The sequence below is a fragment of the Periophthalmus magnuspinnatus genome, chromosome 19 (genome assembly GCF_009829125.3).
Source record: "Periophthalmus magnuspinnatus isolate fPerMag1 chromosome 19, fPerMag1.2.pri, whole genome shotgun sequence".
NCBI classification, from domain to species: domain Eukaryota; kingdom Metazoa; phylum Chordata; class Actinopteri; order Gobiiformes; family Gobiidae; genus Periophthalmus; species Periophthalmus magnuspinnatus.
This window is the reverse complement of record NC_047144.1, coordinates 27,013,089-27,029,855: the sequence shown is the minus strand read 5'-3', so window position 1 is coordinate 27,029,855 and position 16,767 is coordinate 27,013,089. Positions and strand designations below refer to the sequence as shown.

Genomic DNA, 16,767 nt, shown 5'->3' with positions numbered 1-16,767 from the left:
CCTTTGAAGTTACAATGTCCCTTATATGTCCATGGCTGCAAGTTGATAGAATTAAATATTAAAAGATCTTTCAGTGCAGAGTGGATAATTTAGTTGTTTCCAGATGAAAGCGTATATGCTAAGAGACCAAATTGTTGTTAACCAAAAAAAGTTAACAACTGAAAAAAAAAGTTTTGCCCGCAGTGATTTTAATGCCCTTAAGAACACATATTATGCATTATTTGTATTGTTATTGGCTTTTATGCAAGCTCTTGAGTAACTTTGCTTTGGCATTTCATGTTTTAGAGCTCATTTATTTAAACATATTATAAATTAAACCATGTTTACAGATACAAAGGAAATAAGTAATTTGTACCTAAAAGGAGTAGGTGGAAGTTCTAAATGTGACAGTAGCTCAGTTGGTAGAATGTTTGTCCAATGATCCAAAGGTGATCTTGAATCCAGCCACATCATCTTTACTTTGAAAACTAGGGAGATATTAAAAATCCAGATGTTTAGTAAACAGTGAGCTGGTATGAACTAGGACTGAACCAGAACTGAACTAGGACTAAGCAAAGACTAACCAGGAGGACTGATTACCGGATCTGAATTAGGACTAAAGCAAGACTAAATCAGGACTTTCTCCCTTCTATTAGGCTCATAGTGAGCTGCACAGAAAAGGGCACAGAACACCCACTGTTTTTGACTTTTGCTCTACCAATGATGTTTCTGTCAAGAGCAGGATTCAATCCACCAACCTTCTAATCAGTTTACAGTCTACAAACTGAGCTACTTTTACCCTTGTTTCCACGTATGTGCTTATGATGGATGACTAACAGTCATCCATTATTAAAACGATTTTTTTTTCTGGTAAGTCAAACATGATTATGATGTAGAAATACAAAAAAATAAGGTAAGGTCTATTCCAGGGTACTGGAGAGGAGAATCTGATCGATAGTCCAACCTCGGATTCAGGAGGAGCAGTGTGGTTTTTGTCCCAGTCGTGGAACACTGGACCAGCGCTATACTCTCCATTGGGTCCTCGAGGGTTCATGGGAGTTTGCCCAACCAGTCCACATGTGTTTTGTGGATCTGGAGAAGGCATTCACCCGTGTCCCTCATGGTGTCCTTTGGGGGGTGCTTTGGGAGTATGGGGCCCGGCGCCCTTTGCTAAGGTCCCCGTATGATAGGAGCAGGAGCTGTGGTCGCATTGCCGGCAGTAAGTCAGACCTGTTCCCAGTGCATGCTGGACTCTGCCAGGGCTGCCCTTTGTCACTGGTTTTGTTCATTATATTTATGGACAGAATTTCTAGGTACAGCCAGGAGCCGGAGGGGGTCTGGTTCGGAAACCACAGGATCTCATCTCTGCTGTTTGCAGATGATGTTGTCCTGATGGCTTCATCGAACCAGGACCTGCAGCAGGTACTGGACCGGTTTGCAGCTGAGTGTGAAGCGGCTGGGATGAAAATCAGCACCTCCAAATCCTAGGCCATGGTTCTCGACCGGAAAAAGGTGGCTTGCCCTCTCCAGGTGGGTGGAGAGTCCTTGTCTCAAGTGGAGGAGTTCAAGTATCTTGGGGTCGGTGCAGCGTCTGCAATGATGCAGTCGCTGTATCGGTGGTATTGTGGTAAAGAAGGAGCTGAGTCGAAAGGCAAAGCTCTTGATTTACCGGTCAATCTACGTTCCTACCCTCACCTATGGTCATGAGCTTTGGGTATTGACCAAAAGGACAAGATCGCGGATACAAGCGGCCGACATGAGTTTCCTCATGAGGGCGCTCCCTTAGAGTAGCCAGTTGAGGTGGCTTGGGCATCTATTCCGGATGTCTCCTGGACGCCTCCCTAGGGAGGTGTTCCGGGCACGTCCCACTGGGAGGAGGCCCCGGGGAAGACCCAGGACACGCTGGTGGGACTATGTCTCTCGGCTGGCCTGGGAACGCCTCAGGATTCTCCCGGAAGAGCTGGAGGAAGTGTGTGTGGAGAGGGAAGTCTGGGCCTCCCTGCTGAAACTGCTGCCTCCGTGACCCGGCCCCGGATAAAGCAAAAGAAAATGGATGGATGGAACTTATTCTCCTGTACACTGTGTAATCTCTGCACAATGAAGAACAAAAAGAAAATAAAGAAAAAAGCAACTATTAGCTGCTGGCTAAGTAATGAGGAGTGACAGGACAATCTGAAACCCTCAATAAATGGTTTCAGATTGTCCTGCTTCAACAGATGAATACTGCCATTGGGTCCTTGGGCAAGACTCTTAACCTCCCTCTCCTTCAGTGTCTGCATACAGTGGTGTATGAATGGGGGAGCGATTCCTGGATGTAAAGTGCTTTGAGTGCCTTGAAGGTAGAAATGAGCTTTATATTTGTCATTTGTCAAATTGTCCATGCACTGATAATAGCCACACTGAGCAGAGTTGTGGACCAAAATTTAAATGAACCTCTGCATCTGACCCATCCTCCAGTGCCACTGGGTTTAACCAGTCAGAAGCCACACCCGGTGAGAACCAAGCTGGGGGATTAACCTAGTGCACTAATATCTGCATATGGATGTCAAATGCTTGGTTAATTAATAATTATGATTATTCAGGTCACAATGAATAATCAAGTCAGTAAATATTGTTGTTTATACCACATTAACTTCATTTTATCATTCATAAAGCTGCTTATACATTAGAGGAATAGTAATCCATTAGACATAATGACTGAAATTCTATTAAAGTGAGCTTTTTACCATGCTATGTTGTTTCTTCATCAAAAACGCTGAAGATGTTTTAACTAAAACAGGTTTTGTAAAACAGTTACAATAAAACATCGAATCCATGGATGGATAGATGGATGTTAGCAGATAATAATTTTTCATGGTATCAGTAATAATCAATAATTGTAAAAATGTGATCTCTCCCTTCACAATGATGTTTTCTTTTTCACCTTAGTTTGAATCCAGTGGAACTATGACTCTTCTAGCTTGAGTAGTGTGTTGGAACATTTGTCGATTATATAAAAGATTCCTGGAAGCCTTGAGCAGCTAACACCTGCTAACCCCCATTCCACAGTCCTCCTCCTCACCTGCACGGCTGTGTCCTTGGGCAGTAATTGGACAAGCGCAGGATGGGATAAAACATTCGGAACATTCTCCGTCTCTCTGGGAGCAGGGCTGAAGTTTAATAATGCGTTCACTGCTTTTGTAAGGCTTTTGCCACCACTTACACTGTGCACCTGCAGCGTAATAGCATCAGAATGACCTATTGTTCCTCATAGCTTAGTGCAGTTCTTTCACAGTTCCTGGAATTTTGCTGATGAATTAGGATGGCATTAAAGGTTGTATTGTGCTAAATTGACAGTTTAAACAATTTCAACCCTGTCCTAAAGTAGGAGCATTCACACATGCTATGTATTTTTTTCTTTTTGGTAGGTCCACTCTCTCTATTAAACTTATCTAGTATCTATTCCATTACAGGTGTGGCCTTTTTGTCTCCTGGTAGATGTTACTGCTTTACCTGAAATGTGTGTGAGTGACTTAATTTAAACCCCTTCACACCCTTTAATTCTGAGCCATTATGTTTGCCTGCTCCTTATCTGCTCTTTCCACCCCTCTCTGCGGCACAGGGTGTTCTGCATGTTTCACTTAATGTAATTTCTAAAAGTTGCCTTCGCAAGCTGGAGCATATGAGCAGAGTGTGGGATATGCTAAACTAAGTTGAGTCATGCAGCTCCTGACTGCTCCTCAAACCATGAAACACAACATTATGGAGTTCAAATGCAATGTATATGTGTCCCCCAGCCTACCAGTAATGCTTTTAATGAGCAAAATAGCTAAATATGTGTTTCTTCAGTTTTCAATTTGTTCTGGAATGTAATACCATATTTTCAGATGGGGGAAGGTGCCTATTTAAGTCTATGGGACAGTAAAATATATTCACAAATGTTGAACCCATAGACTGTAGTGAACTGAGGTGGTACTATAATTGTCAATAAAACTCATTAGCCTCGGGGAAATAAGGTAAAGTGACCTTTTTTAACCAGCTTAGTTTCAGGGTAGTCCTACGACGGAGTATAAGGGTCACTTAAATTTTAAAAAATTATCCGGGCGCTACGAGAATAAAGTCGTAGCATTTCGACATTAAAGTCGCAATTTTACGAGAAGCCAGAAAAATAATAAAAGTAATATTATCAGAATAAAGTCGTATTTTTATGAGAATATAGGCTGCTGTGCGTGGAGTGAGTGACCAGTGCGTTATGAAGAATTTGGAGCATTTTGTTCAGATATAGCAATTTCTTCCAGATCTATATGGTTCCACCGACTAAACAAACTCAAAGCAGTGTCCCTTCAAAGTACTTATAATAGTGTGGTGATGGTGGCTAAAAGACACAGTATTTCGTGTGTAAACCCCAGTTGAAAGTTTATCTGAACAAAATGCTCCAAATTCTCCATAACGCATAACGCACTGGTCACTCATTCATGCACAGCAGCTTATACTCTCATAAAATACGACTTTATTCACGTAATATTACGACTTTTTTCTTGTAATATTACGACTTTTCTCTCGTAGCGCCCGCATTTTTTTATTTTTATTTAAGTGACCGTTACACTCTGTCGTATAGTCCTGACCCAAGAGGGGACATTGTTGTAGATGTTTTTAGTGGCAGTCATAGGGAGAACATGCAAACTTGACAAAGAAAGGCCCCACACCACTCCAGAATTGAACCCAGGACCTTCTTGCTGTGAGGCGAGAGCACTGCATCATCATTATTAATGTTCATATCTTGATTCACAGAAACAATAGTGAAACCAGAAAAATGAGTCTGACAGCAGCAGTTATGGAGAAGGGGAAGGTTTTTTCAATAGAAAGTGAATTCATGCCAAAGTTGATGGAGCCGAATTGCACCCATGCTTATTTCCCATTTGGAACAAGACGGCTTGTGGGTTAACTGTGTCCATCTATAAATACAGTCTATGGTTGAACCTTATTATGTTCTTGATATTGGCTCCTTATATCTGTCATTTTAATCTTATGGCTTGAAGTCATTTTAACTCACAGCAACGGTGGGTTGAATGACAGCTAAAATGAATATCGTTTTCGTTGCCTCTAATCGCTCTGATAGACAATTATGAGATTCAACATTTGTGTATTTTCCTTATATATATTTCTTATGAGAATACCATGGCATAGTGAATACTGGTTCTTTCCCATTATGGGATTATGACATAATCACATTCTAGAAACAGAAAGCTTCTATTTGTTGAAAAAGCGCTTGTTGCTGTATATATTGTGCAGATGGTAGCAACAAAGGTGTTTTATTATTTTCTTTTTTCCTCATTCTCTGTGCAGGGACTTTGTGGAGCAGAAGCTGGGCGGTCAGTATGTGAGTGGACACTTTCTGGACTTTTCTGTGTCCTTTGAGGAATCTGGACCAGCCATGCCCATGTTCTTCATCCTGTCTCCTGGAGTGGACCCTCTAAAGGACGTGGAGAAGCACGGTTAGTTACTCAACACAAACAGGCACTGCTCAGCACATTTAAAATGCACACTTTTGCATCTGGATCTTGCCAGATGTTTTTATTTATTTACTTATTTTTTGGTGAGGTTCATTTTACTTCCTATTCGGAAATTTGTTTAGCAGATATGGCATAAGATACTTACAGACTGGCTGGGCACAATCAGAGCACCTGTACAGATACCAGCTTGGGCACTGCCAAGAATTCTGTTCAGCTGATATCCTGTTTGGACCCAAAAATCTCATGTCCCTTAAAGTTTAAACTTTTATTAATACAAAACTGTGCAGTAGTTACCTGCAGAATAACTGGCATTTACATAACACATCTGGGTCAGTTTTGTTTTTATTTAAAGGATAGAAATATATATTTTAGTCACTTCTCAAGTATTGGCAGGTATTTTGGGGTAATAGCAGAAGAGATATGCAAAAATGTTTTTGCTTCCATGTTATAATGTTGTTCCCTCATTAAAAACATGCCTCAAGACATTTTAGATGCCATCCATCCATAGCTAACCTGCTTGCTGCCGCGTTCAAACAAGGAAGTGTGCATGGACGTGCTGCTGGCTCCACCAACTCTGGCTCCAATTCACTTTCTATTGAAAAACTGTTGCCCTTCTCTTTGTAACTGCTGCTATCAGGTTTGTCATTTTGGTGATAAAATAGTAGTATTAAACCACACTACATGATCCTGGTGTTTTTATTTGGCTATTTTGTCTATAAATCAAGATATGGACATTAATAAAAGTCCAATCTGGCATCTTCTTTCCCTGAGGTTGTTCTCGCTAGTGTTAGCAACAGGTTTAATTGACAGCGTTCACTCCCCGCTAAACCAGTAATGCGAGCAGGAAGGGCCGTTACTTCAACAGCCTCGCTCTGGATTGACTTGGCCCTTATAACCGCTAACTTCAACAAGCTTCATTTGGCTGGAGGCAAACGCCATGGGTGACATTATACTCCAATAGTCCACTTTTTTACACAGTCTATTGTTAATACATTGTTTTCGGCAAATATAGCATTTTCAAAACAATAAAAGGTAACATAGTGACCTAAATATGATATGTTTTAGCAGTTAATACCCAATAAAAGTAAAATACCCCCTCTTTTGAGTCTTAAAGTCAGACTATCAATCATGGTATCGGAACTGAAAAGCTTGATCGGTGCATGCCTAATATGAAACCTGCAGTCCACAGCAGGATTACTGCAAAGGTCAGAACATATGAGACTGCCCCGCACGCTGTTTGGTCAAGCACTGAGTAAATGTCACTGGGTTTTACACAGACTTTGCATCACGCTGAAAAAATGTACAATACACTTTTTGAACGAAGTTGTATTCAAAATGGCTGAGGCTGCTGCTATGAAATGATTCTATCTGTGATAGGGCTGGGGAACACAGACATATTGACCAATGCAGAGCAGTGCAAAGACCAGTGCAGAGACCAGTGTGGTTGCAGACCAGTGTGGTTGCAGACCAGTGTGGTTGCAGACCAGTGTGGTTGCAGACCAGTGTGGTTGCAGACCAGTGGGTGTGTGCAGACCAGTGAGTGTGCGGACCAGTGTGTGTGCGGACCAGTGTTTGTGCTAAGTGGTGTGTGTGTGGACCAGTGTGTGTGCGGATCAGTGTGGTTGCAGACCAGTGTGGTTGCAGACCAGTGTGTGTTCAGACCAGTGAGTGTGCGGACCAGTGTGTGTGCGGACCAGTGTTTGTGCTAAGTAGTGTGTGTGTGGACCAGTGTGTGTGCGGACCAGTGTGTGTGCAGCCCAATAGAGACCAGTTCAGACAGGTACACAGCAGTGAATGTGCAGACCGGTGCAGATCCTCTTTTTCATGAACCGAGTGGGCCTTCATTCCTAAGCTCACCATTACAGTTCATCGGCTCTCCATTACACATAATGTGATGAAGATCTGCCAGGTTCTGCCTCGAGAGACCAGGAGCACACTTTCCAATAAACCCACCCCACAAAGCAATTATTACACTTTTATAATTTAACACAGACAAGTGAAATAACAGTTTCAATTAAAAAGTAAGTTAAGTTATATGAACTTCATTTCTGGTTCACACAAAATATTAAGGCTTCATGTTTGCACCCACTTTATCATAATTAATCAAATTTAAATTAGTCTTGGGGCTGCTTAGCTTAATTTACAGATTTGTCTTTTAGTCTTTTGTTAAGTATTTTAAGGGGAATTAATAATATGAGTGTGTAGACATTTTAAGGATATAATCATGGTTAATTATAGTTGTAATGTTAAAGTACACATTACATGTTTTTTTTCTAATCATGACTTAGTTTGGTGGGATCGTACTTGTGGTCAATAGTTATCACAAATTTACATCAATGAAGTGGCAGTTGGTCTAAACATTGCAGACTTTATTTCATGGGTCATCAATAGGCAGCCCATTTTCCCATGATTACATTTTCATCTGAAAACACTGTCTAAGTACACATGTGTAATGCAGACACTTTGGTGTGATTTTAACATACACATGGGCTGTGCGCTCCGTGTGCTTTAAAGTCTGCTCATTAACGAGGACAATTACATGTAGCGGCACCAGAACACTAAAGTTTGGACATTGCTTTTCCCAGGCTTGACTGTTTGAATGGGCTTAACCTGTGACTGTAAGGTAGGGACAGACAGCTGTGTTGTTGGATATTATAGACATAAAACAAACAATTAAGATGCGGTTTCATTGTCCACCCCCCGTACCAAAGCCCTCAGAAAAATTTGGAAAAACTCATTAAAGACCCTGCTTTATGTCATCAACATGAAAAATTCCATCCAAAATGCAAAGACAATTTACGCACAATTTTTCTGGCAGTTTAAACCTTCATTTCACAAAACAAAGGTGTTATAATTTATTTTCATTAGTCTAATCACAAATGTTGTGTCCTCACCCTATCTCTAAGGGAGCGCCCAGACACCCTGTGGAGGAAGCTCATTTCAGCTGATTGTATTTGTGATCTTGTCCTTTCGGTCATTACCCAAAGCTCATGACCATAGCTGAGGGTAGAAACGTAGATTGAGCGGTGAATCGAGAGCCTTGCCTTTTGACTCAGCCCCTTGATCACAACAACAGTCCGATACAGCGGCCGCATCACTGCAGATGCTGCACCGGTCCGGTCCGCCTGTAAATCTCACACTCCATCCATCCCTCACTCGTGAACAAGACCTTGAGATACTTGCACTTCTCCACTTGAGGCAGGGACTCTCTACTCACCTTTTTCCAGTCAAGAACCATGGCCTCAGATGTAGAGGAGCTGATTTTCATCCCAGCCGGCACAGTGTATGTTGCAGGTCCTGGTTCGATGAAGCCAAACAGCAGAGATGAAATCCTGTGGTCCCCAAACCAGAAACCCTCTGGCCCCTGACTGCACGTAGAAATTCTGTCCATAAGTACAATGAAAAGAACCGGTGACAAAGGTTAGCCCTGGCGGAGTCCAACATGCACTGGGAACAGGTCTGACTTAGTGCCGGCAATGCGAACTGGACAGCCCTTAGCAAAGGGGTCTAGACCCCATACTCCCAGAGCACCCCCACAGGATACCATGAGGGGCATGGTCAAATGCCTTCTCCAGATCCACAAAGCACATGTGGACTGGTTGAGAAACTCCCACGAACCCTCAAGAACCCCATGGAGAGTATAGAGCCGATCCCCTGTTCCGTGACCAGAGCAATCCAGAGTCACTGATTGCCATGCAATGTTTCAGAGACATGTCAACCAATACAGCCCCACAACAGAGACTTGAGATACTCAGGACGGATTCATCCACCCCCGTAGCCTTACCACCGAGGAGGTTGGCAACCACCTTAGTGACTTCAGGCAGTGTGATGCATGAGTCCGCCTCCACGTACTCAGTCTCTGCTTCCTCCTCGGAAGACGGGATGGTGAGATTGAGGAGGTCCTCAAAGTATTCTTTCCACCATCTAACAACATCCCCAGTCGAGGTCAGCAGCTCTCCACTCACACTGTAAATTGTGTTGGTGAAGCACTGCTTCTCCCTCTTGAGGAGTTGGACAGTTTGACAGAATTTATTTGAGGCTGACAGATAGTCCTCCACCTTGGCCTCCCTGAACTCCTCCCAACCCCAAGTTTTTGGATCTACGACTGCATAAACTGGGCATGACTCAATGTCTTCAACCTTCCCCGGGATGTGGGAAAAGCTCTCCCGCAGGTGTGAGTTGAAGGTCCGTCTGACAGAGGGCTCCACCAGATGTTTACAACAGACTCTCAATGATAAACTCCATCAATATTTAAAAATTTGGAAAGATTTTTTTGTAAAATCTTGCTGTACCTGATTTTTACTGTTTTGCCATGATGGTAAAACTAACAGCAACGTGCACGCTAATGCACACTTCCTTATCAGGAGTTCTAATTACATGGAGACAGTACGGAGCAGACTTATTTTAACTTCAAGAGCTGCTTATATTGTATATATCCATATTGGAGCAGATTTCGGTCAAATACATGGGGGAAAAACTGGGTACAGGACCTTGAAATGCAGATGTTTTTCCTGGGTTATGCAAAAAAACATTTTTTTTGCTTTCTACCATGTGATAATGTTCCCTCATCAAAAACGTGCCATGAAGAGGTTGTAGATGGCACCATGCATATTTTAGCAGGCCCTATTTGAATCCTCCTTACAGTTACCTGTATGATTCTGTCCAATACTCCGCCCACAAGCTTACATCACCCATGCCCCCACACGACAATTCTCCTAAACATACAAAATCATGATACAAAACTGTACACAGCAACTTCACAAACCTGCTGCGATATGCAGTAGCTTTATTAGCAGGATGGACGCTGATTGTGTTCTGATGGTGCTCTGAACAGGGAGAGACTGAGAGTGTCAAAAACAAAAGTGAAATGAAAATAAACATGTTAATATGTTGACGAATATAGCATTTTCAAAACAATAAAAGGTAACATGATGATTTAAATATGTTATGTGTTAGCAGTTAATGCCCCATAGAACACCTTCTTTAAGGTTAGTTCCTTAGAGTTAAAAAGATGACGTTTGCACTGTGTTGTTAGTTGTCTATCTGACAGATTTTTATGAGCTATTAAACTGGTTAGTTTTCATGCTACCGTTAACCATCCTAATGTTTAGCACAGCCTAATGAAGCCTCAATGCTCTGTGCACTCTCAAGAGTCCTTAAGCACATTTTCTTTAACAGCCCTCATGTGAACGCTGGTGTTTAATGCTCGACGTCTTCACCGTTCACCGTTTACTACTCTCCTGTTACACCATCCGGACTCCAAATGTGAGCTGGATACATGCTTTAACCACTGCATTTTTAAAGATGGAGTTGATGATAAGTTGTAAAAGACCCTTCCATACAGCCTGGCACCAATGAGCAAAGACTTTTAACAGTTACTAATTATATGTAAAGAGTTCATTGGCAAAAAGAGATAACTGCAATTCAAAAAGTAATTAGAGGCTAGCAGAATTGCAATATTTCTAAAGGCCAAATGTATTATACTGCAATCAAAATAATATTACACACCTCCTTGATAAAATCCATTGGACATTATTTTCATTGATCAAAGCTGTAAAAGACAGAAAAAAAAATAAAACAGTTAATTTTTGATCAAGGTATGTTTTATGTTTAAATCTATGTATTTTATTGCAGTCACATGTGTGTTATATTTACAGACATGTATCGTGTACATGAGTGAATATCTAACTTCAATTCCATTCATTCCAAGAATTGCGAATTATGTGGTTTTTAGCATACTAATTATGTAACATTTTGTCACATTTTGAAGGTAAATCATCATGTTGGAATGATAAGGTTCTATCTGCATCCTGGGTAGATCTGAGATATTGAAGTTTAAAGTTCTGGCTACTTACAGTAACACAATAGAATCATAAAATAAGGTTTTACTCATATAAACCTAATATATATATATATATATATATATATATATATATATATATATATATATATATATATATATATATATATATATATATATATATATATACACCAAACCCTGCAAAATCTTGAGAAATAACAATTACTTTTTTTGTCAACTACACCTTGTAGGCTTCCTCAGAAGGGTCACATGTTGGTATAGTGACATGTCTTGTAGGTGACATGGTATTGTCAGACAGTGCAGGAAGCTTACACCCGGTGCTGCTTGATGCCTTCTCCACGACCGTGTCCCATGTGGGTGACAAGCTGTATGGCCCCTTGTCATAATTTATGCTCCTTGGACCTCATTTGTGGATCTCAATGGCCTCTCTGATCCAGTGGTGGTATTTGTTTCAGCACAGATGGCCCTGGCATTGTTCGAGTCCATGATGTGTTTTTGTCTCTTGGTCAGATATGGCTGATTTCAGATTTTTTTGCTCTGCTCTTTTATTGCTCTAGACAAACACTCCTGTCTGACAAAAAAAAATATTGTTATTTCTAAAGTTAAAACTGAAGACAGAATGAACCGTCAGCAGAGCCTACAAAATCTTGATAAGTGTACAGAAGCTATTTAGGAGCAAGCATTTATATGTATAACTCAATATCACCAAAAATGTCAGATAAAACCTTATAATGCAAACAAAATGTTGCTACAGGCCGTAATATTTTCTAACAAGGCTCTAGTGTTACTCGTGTGGTTGTCAGTTGCCAAAGCAGCCTTGATTTTTCAAAGTTGGTGACGTTTGGAGGTTAAAGCTAAACTCTCCTTTAAAAAGGCATTGAAGTTAATGCAACAGCCCCTTACAATACAACAGTATTTTTACTGTACCATTTACAAACACTGAAAGGATCTATTCACCTGATTCCAGCAGTTGCCTTAGGCGCCACTATCATCTTTGGGGTTGTATTATTTTACATGGGGCTGTTGATCTTGACAGCAAATAAGTTTTATATGGGCTACAATGGTATTTTATAGCCTCCTAGAGAATCAGTGCACTGCTGACTTGTGATTTGTAGCATTTAGAGGACAGGGTGGGTGGGTTGGAATAGGGTCAATAGAACATGGTTGTGAAATGTGATATTTGATGGTATGGTTTTCTTGTATTTGTAGGAAAGAAACTGGGATTCACATTTGACAACAAGAACTTCCACAACGTGTCTCTGGGCCAGGGGCAGGAGGTGGTCGCAGAACAGGCCCTGGCCTTAGCTGCCAAGGAGGGCCACTGGGTCATTCTGCAGGTACGGCCATCTGTCCATTCATACTCCATATGCATCTACTTCTCCATATAGTCACTTTGTCCATCTTTCTGTGGTGTTGGTAAGAATTAATGAGGTGAAAATGTATTTAGTTACAAAATACTGAATACCTGCATAATATATACCAAAATATGGAGTCCACTATTAGAATAGTAGTGAATAGTACCACTAAATACTGAGTAGTATTTTACTCACCGTCATGCTGTCCTGCTTAGATGATGCTTTTGATGATGGTTTTATCCTGTGCTTGACTTTTCTCACCGTGCATTAGTTTTAAACAAACACAACCTGTGCAACTAATCCAGGCTGTAACTCCAGCAAAGTCCAAACTTTTAGGGATCCACATTGTTTCTTCCTCTTAATCCAGTCTGTGATCGTCTTTTTCTCTGTTCTTTTGCCAGAAGTCCTCCACAAAATAAAAAGAGCGATACCCTGCTGTTACTCTGTCACTGGTCCATGCTCACAGGTTAGCGCGTAGTATATGAGTGCGGGGCAGCGCATTCAGGTTTAGTTTACCAACAGTTTAACCTTCAGGCAGTTTATTGCAGAAACGATTCAATAAAGTAAAGATTTAAATATATTTAAATTAAAAAATGTGAACTTTTAGAATTGGTTTATCTTATCTTAGTTAGGAATAGATCTAGTTTTGCTCATGGCAGGTCCAAAAACCAATGGGCCTTCTTGAAGCTTCCTGGCTCTTCAGCACCCCTAGTACCCATGGTTATGGTAGTGTCATGATACTAAAATTTCAAACTCGATTTTGATAGTAACAACACCATACTCAATACCAATTCTGATACCACAATGTCTTTATTTAGACATAAAATATAATTTACAACATAAATTAACTATTCAATAATAGCAGTTTATTGTTTATTACCATGTGCCCTTATATCTGTGTAAACTCTCAGTACTCCAGTTAGGCCCATGGATGGCCCATGGGTGGCCCATGGGTGTATACTATATCTTATATTTGCTCTACCCCTCCCTGAACCGCCACCTTAACGTGGTAGAGGGATTTGAGCGCCCAAATGATCCTGGGAGTTATGTTGTCAGGGGCTCCATGCCCCTGGTAAGGTCACTCATGGCAAACAGGTCCAGGGGGACGGGTCAGACTAAGAGCGGTTCAGAAGTTCTTTATGACGAGTATATGAGCAAGTTTTGCTACGTCGCCCAGACGGCGACGTAAACGAGAGGATTGTTTACCAGGCTGAACTTGTGCCTTTGGTTCGGGGACAGGTCTCTCACTGTTGTGTCGGCATACAGGCTGAACAGCAGTGCAGACTACCCGGCTGTCTTGGAGTCCTTGGGAGGGGTGCTAGACAGTGCACCAACCGGGGACTCCGTTGTTCTGTGTGATCAGGAAGAATTGCCTCCCTGATCTGAACCTGAGCGATCTAATTATAGGGGAATCACACTCCTCAGCCTTCCCGGTAAGGTCTACTCCAGGGTACTGGAGCAGAGAGTCTGACTGATAGTCGAACCTTGGATTCAGGAGGAGCAGTGTGGTTTTCGTCCCGGTTGTGGAACACTGGACCCGCTCTAAACTCCATCAGGTCCTCGAGAGTTCGTGGGACCAACCACTCCACATGTGTTTTGTGGATCTGGAGAAGACATTCGACTGTGTCTGTCGTGGCGTCCTTTTGGGGGTGCTCCGGGAGTATGGGGTCCGGGGCCCTTTGCTAAGGGCTTTCCGGTCCCTGTATGACCGGAGCTCTGTTCGCATTGCCGGCAGTAGACCTTTCAGACCTGTTCCCGGTGCATGTTGGACTCCGCCAGGGTTGCCCTTTGTCACAGGTTCTATTCATTATATTCATTAACAGAATTTCTAGGTGCAGCCAGGGGTCGGAGGGGGTCCGGTTTGGGGACCACAGGATCTCATCTCTGCTGTTTGCAAATGATGTTATCCTGATGGCTTCATCGAGGCAGGACCTGCAGCAGGCACTGGGGCAGTTTGCAGCCGAGTGTTAAGCGGCTGGGAGGAGATTCTGCTCCTCCAAATCCGAGGCAATAGTTCTCGACCAGACAAAAGGTGGCTTGCCCTCTCCGGGTGGGTGGAAACTGCCTCAGGTGGATGAGTTCAAATATCTCGCGGTCTTGTTTCACGAGTGAGGGAAGGATGGAGCGTGAGATTGACAGGTGGATCGGTGCAGCATCTGTAGTGATGCAGTTGCTGTATCAGCCTGTTGTGGTACAAGCGACTGAAATGGGTTTCCCCCCATGGTGGCTGGTGAGGAGCTTGGTCACACGGGAAGAGCTCGGAGTAGAGCCAGCTGAGGTGGCTCGGGCATCTGCTCAGGATGCCTCCTGGATGCCTCCCTAGGGAGGTGTTTTGAGCATATCCTACCGGAAGGAGGTCCCAGTGAAGACCCAGGACATGCTAGAGGGACTATGTCTATCGGCTGGCCTGGGAACGCCTTGAGGTCCCACCAGCTGGAGGACATGTCTGGGATGAGGGAAGTCTGGGAGTTCCTGCTTAGACTGCTGGTCCAGCGACCTGGCCCCGTGACCTGGCCCCGGATAAGCGGAAGAAAATGGATGGATGGACATTTGCTCTGATACAGCTCAAGATCATTGTAAAGCTATTAAGGAGAGAAAAAATGTTGTCCCCTTGATGTCATTTTTCTTAGTATTGATACTTCAGGATAAGCTTTTTTTTTTTTTTCTTCTAATCTATGACGGCTAAAATTGATAAAAATGTGACTAACCACAATGCACTTCTATTCACTACTGTTCTGTATACATGTAGTTGCTTCTGTCTGTGCTATAGTTAAATCCTGAATTGGTTCAATATGGATTTTTTCACCAAATACATTGGTGGAAGAAGTACTCAATTTTGTTACTCAAGTAAAAAAAAAAAGAAAAAAAAAAGTCACATAAAAAATCTACTGAACTAAAAGTAAAAATGTACTTAAAAAGTAAAAAATATGCATATTTTGAAGACTTATAAGGCTTCAAATGTAGTGATTTTGATCAATCACTTTTTCTAGCTGCTTTTATGTGTATATTTTTGTTTGCTCAGATTATAAACGCGTTAAACATAAACCCCTCATAAACTATGCCAGCGTTTTACAATACAGTGCATAAAATGAAGTAAAGATGTACTAAAGCTCACAAATTACTACTACTGGCATTTCATTTGGATCTGTTGCAGTTTTTATCCATTAATCTTAAAGGCAACAGCACATTTTACATTCAACTGTTAAACAAATATCAGTATTCATGGCAATTATTATTTGTCATGGCAATTATTATTTTATATTATCTTGAATCTATACTATATTAGTGTCTGTGTAGACCCTCAGTCATCCAGGTCTGATCCATAGCAAACAAAGAAGTTAAATCCATCAACTGGACAAATCTTGTAGGAGTGATGACATTTCGCTGCTCATCCAAGCATCCAAGCAGTTCTGGTCAGAATGCTGGTGGCCTACCTTTAAATCTATCTGAGGGGAGGGGCTAACCACACTGAAACTGTAAATAGCTATTGTCTCCAGTTTCAGCTGAGACTACCCTATTCAGCCCTTAATGACCCTGCTATTGTTCTCATTGTTCTGGGTCTGAGGATGGAGTTGTAGATGGGGAGAGATTATGTCTCAGGCCCCCATCTCTGTTTAAGGAAGGATTCTCTTTCCTTAACTCCTCTCTCAAACCATTTCTTTTCTCTGGCTAAGATCTGAACTTCACTATCTTCAAAGGAGTGGTTAGTGGCTTTGTGATGGAGATGCACGGCAGACTGGGGTCCAGAGGAACTCTCCCGCCGGTGTTGGTACATCCTCTTATGGAGTAGCTGTTTAGTTTCTCCAATTTAACGCTCACTGCACTCTTCACTACACCGAATGGAGTAGACCACATTACTTTGTTTATGGCTCTGGGGTTTTGTCCTTAGGGTGAACAAATTTTTGCCTTATAGTGTTTGTGGGTTTGAAAAAGACAGGAATCTCATACTGTCTGAAGATTCTCTGAAGTTTTTCAGACACACCCACAGTGTAAGGAATGGTAACACCTCTCCTTCTAGGTTCAGATTCTCTGTTGTCCTGTTTTTTAGCTCTCTTCGATCTACTGAAGGCCCATCCACAAGCAGAGAGGGCTTTCTCCACATGTTGTTCCTCCTTTACTT

The 16,767-nt window shown here is 41.9% G+C and overlaps 1 protein-coding gene across 2 annotated transcripts in view; it reads left to right on the top strand.

The window, feature by feature from the left end:
- Window positions 1-16,767, top strand: part of dnah9 (dynein, axonemal, heavy chain 9) — a 612,810-nt gene that overhangs the window by 461,185 nt on the left and 134,858 nt on the right. For both annotated transcript variants that reach the window (XM_033984465.1, XM_033984463.1), the window contains exons 69-70: window positions 5,305-5,453; window positions 12,502-12,629. In XM_033984465.1, coding sequence (XP_033840356.1) covers window positions 5,305-5,453; window positions 12,502-12,629 — 277 coding nt within the window. The remainder of the gene's footprint in view (window positions 1-5,304; window positions 5,454-12,501; window positions 12,630-16,767) is intronic.